We start from the raw sequence: 1948 nt of genomic DNA on the forward strand, positions 1-1948 counted from the left end.
AAAGAAGAAGGGGTTCTTAGTTCCGTCAAAGAATAAGGGGTTCCTAGTTCCGTCAAGGAAGAAGGGGTTCCTAGTTCTGTCAAAGAAGGAAGGGTTCCTAGTTCCATCAAAAAAGAAGGGGTTCCTAGTTCCGCCAATGAAAAAGGGTTTCCTAGTTTCCATCAAAGGAGAAGGGGTTCCTACTTACTAACAACCAAAAGAATACAGTCCAACGATAATGACAGGACATAAACTAAATTGAGTCGAACAGTGAGAGAAGAAAACAAGATAAAAAAATCCACCTGCTGGGAGATACTAATGCAACTAACATGTCACGACCAATGAGTGATGAAATAAATGTAAGTTATCTTGGAATCAGTATGCACCTACTGATGATTAAATAAATTTGCATGCCCTTCTAGTGAAAATAAAGCACCCTTGGTCATTTATCAGTCGTCAATTTATAGCCTTATGCAAGTAACAATCACAATTCAGGGTAGAATAAGCATATCCCCTTTGAATATGAATCATCAAGGTCAACTATCACAGAATGGATGTCAGTTCTATTATTACTTTTCGAAGCAAATCAGGCAGTCCTTTCTGTATGAGAACAATCTCATTCTGATGTCCATCAATTCAGATGAGCACCCAAAAGATACGACTCACTGTGTAAGGATCACTTGCAACGATGCAATTTAAGATAAAGCAAATAGTACTGCTGAGTGTAGGAAAAGGCAAGCTTATAAATACGAACAAAACAAAAATTCTAACTTACCATATTTTTCTCCTAATAGAACCAATTCATCTCGAGCAATACCACAACCTGCAATAAGTACAACAAAAAACAAGTTTTTCAAGAAGCAGATCCCAGTGATAAGAAAGTTCAAAATGTAAGTAAGCACATACCATCATCTTCCACTTTAACATAACATGCTCTGACATTTACTGAAACGTCGATCTGAAATAGGTACAGGAGTATAAAAATGTCAATACATGACGCTGAGAATACCAATGTAGATCATTTTACCCTTTTTTGAATGTGAAAGTAAAAAGCAATTCCCAGTATAGAAAATACAAGTGGAACGGTGGACTGTTTTGCATTTATGTTCAAGTCAAAGGATACCTATTCAGGACAGCATATAGAGATTATTTTCTATTTTCCTACATTTGAAAGGAATACCTTTCTGGCATTTGCATCGATGCTATTGTACACCAACTCCTCGACAACCCTTGGGAGGTCAGACAAGATAATGCTTGAGCGCAAGGAGCTGTGGACGCTTTTGGGCAACCGTTTTATGCTCTGCATCGACGTGTTCTGGTTAAAAAAAGGGAGCTTAGATCAGCCAACAGTAAAGACTGAAATGTATCGAAGCAGGCTGCATCGGAAAATCATTCCAGAAACTTCAGAAAATTCACTAACTTGTCGATATGCTACTTTTCATCAGGTGAGGACTGATCACAATGTGAGATTACACAGGCAGTTCTATCATTAAAGCAAAATGTGCATGTAGACTATTAACCAACATGGTAAGGAACAGATTGTTTTTCTTTACTTTTCTGGATCATAAGGAACAGATTGTTTTTCTTTTCTTTTCTTCTTTTTTTGGAACATAAGGAACAGATTATCTAGGCTGTAACTCAGAACGCCAGCCCCAGCTCGCGAGCACATTGGACAAGCAAGCCATCACGTCCTATTCCTACGAGAGGCGGATCTAAATGGGGCGCGCCCGAGTTTTTCGGAGGTTCGTTAGGGTTTAACCAGTGGTGGACGGCGAAATGGCCGTACCTGAGAACCCAACGGCCGAAATCGTGGGCGGGGTGGAGATGGCGGGGGAGCGCCGAGGATGGACCGGGAACGGCGGTGGCGGCGACGCGTCCGACGGGGGCCGGGGTCGCGGCGGGCGGCGGCCGAGGAGGAGAGGAAGGCCGCGGCGCGGCGGGAGCTCTGCGGCGGCGGAGGAGAGGGCGG

General features: G+C 42.7%; 1 protein-coding gene across 1 annotated transcript in view; it reads right to left on the reverse strand.

The window, feature by feature from the left end:
* LOC119311519 (DNA mismatch repair protein MLH3-like) overlaps positions 1–1932 on the reverse strand; it is a 9742-nt gene extending 7810 nt beyond the window's left edge. The window contains exons 1-4 of the mRNA XM_037587149.1: positions 1766–1932; positions 1160–1294; positions 886–937; positions 755–802 (exon numbers count right to left, since the gene is read on the reverse strand). Coding sequence (XP_037443046.1) covers positions 755–802; positions 886–937; positions 1160–1285 — 226 coding nt within the window. The 5' untranslated portion in view covers positions 1286–1294; positions 1766–1932. The remainder of the gene's footprint in view (positions 1–754; positions 803–885; positions 938–1159; positions 1295–1765) is intronic.
* Between the last annotated feature and the right edge of the window lie 16 nt (positions 1933–1948).

Source organism: Triticum dicoccoides, chromosome 5B (assembly GCF_002162155.2).
Source record: "Triticum dicoccoides isolate Atlit2015 ecotype Zavitan chromosome 5B, WEW_v2.0, whole genome shotgun sequence".
In the NCBI taxonomy this organism is placed as follows: domain Eukaryota; kingdom Viridiplantae; phylum Streptophyta; class Magnoliopsida; order Poales; family Poaceae; genus Triticum; species Triticum dicoccoides.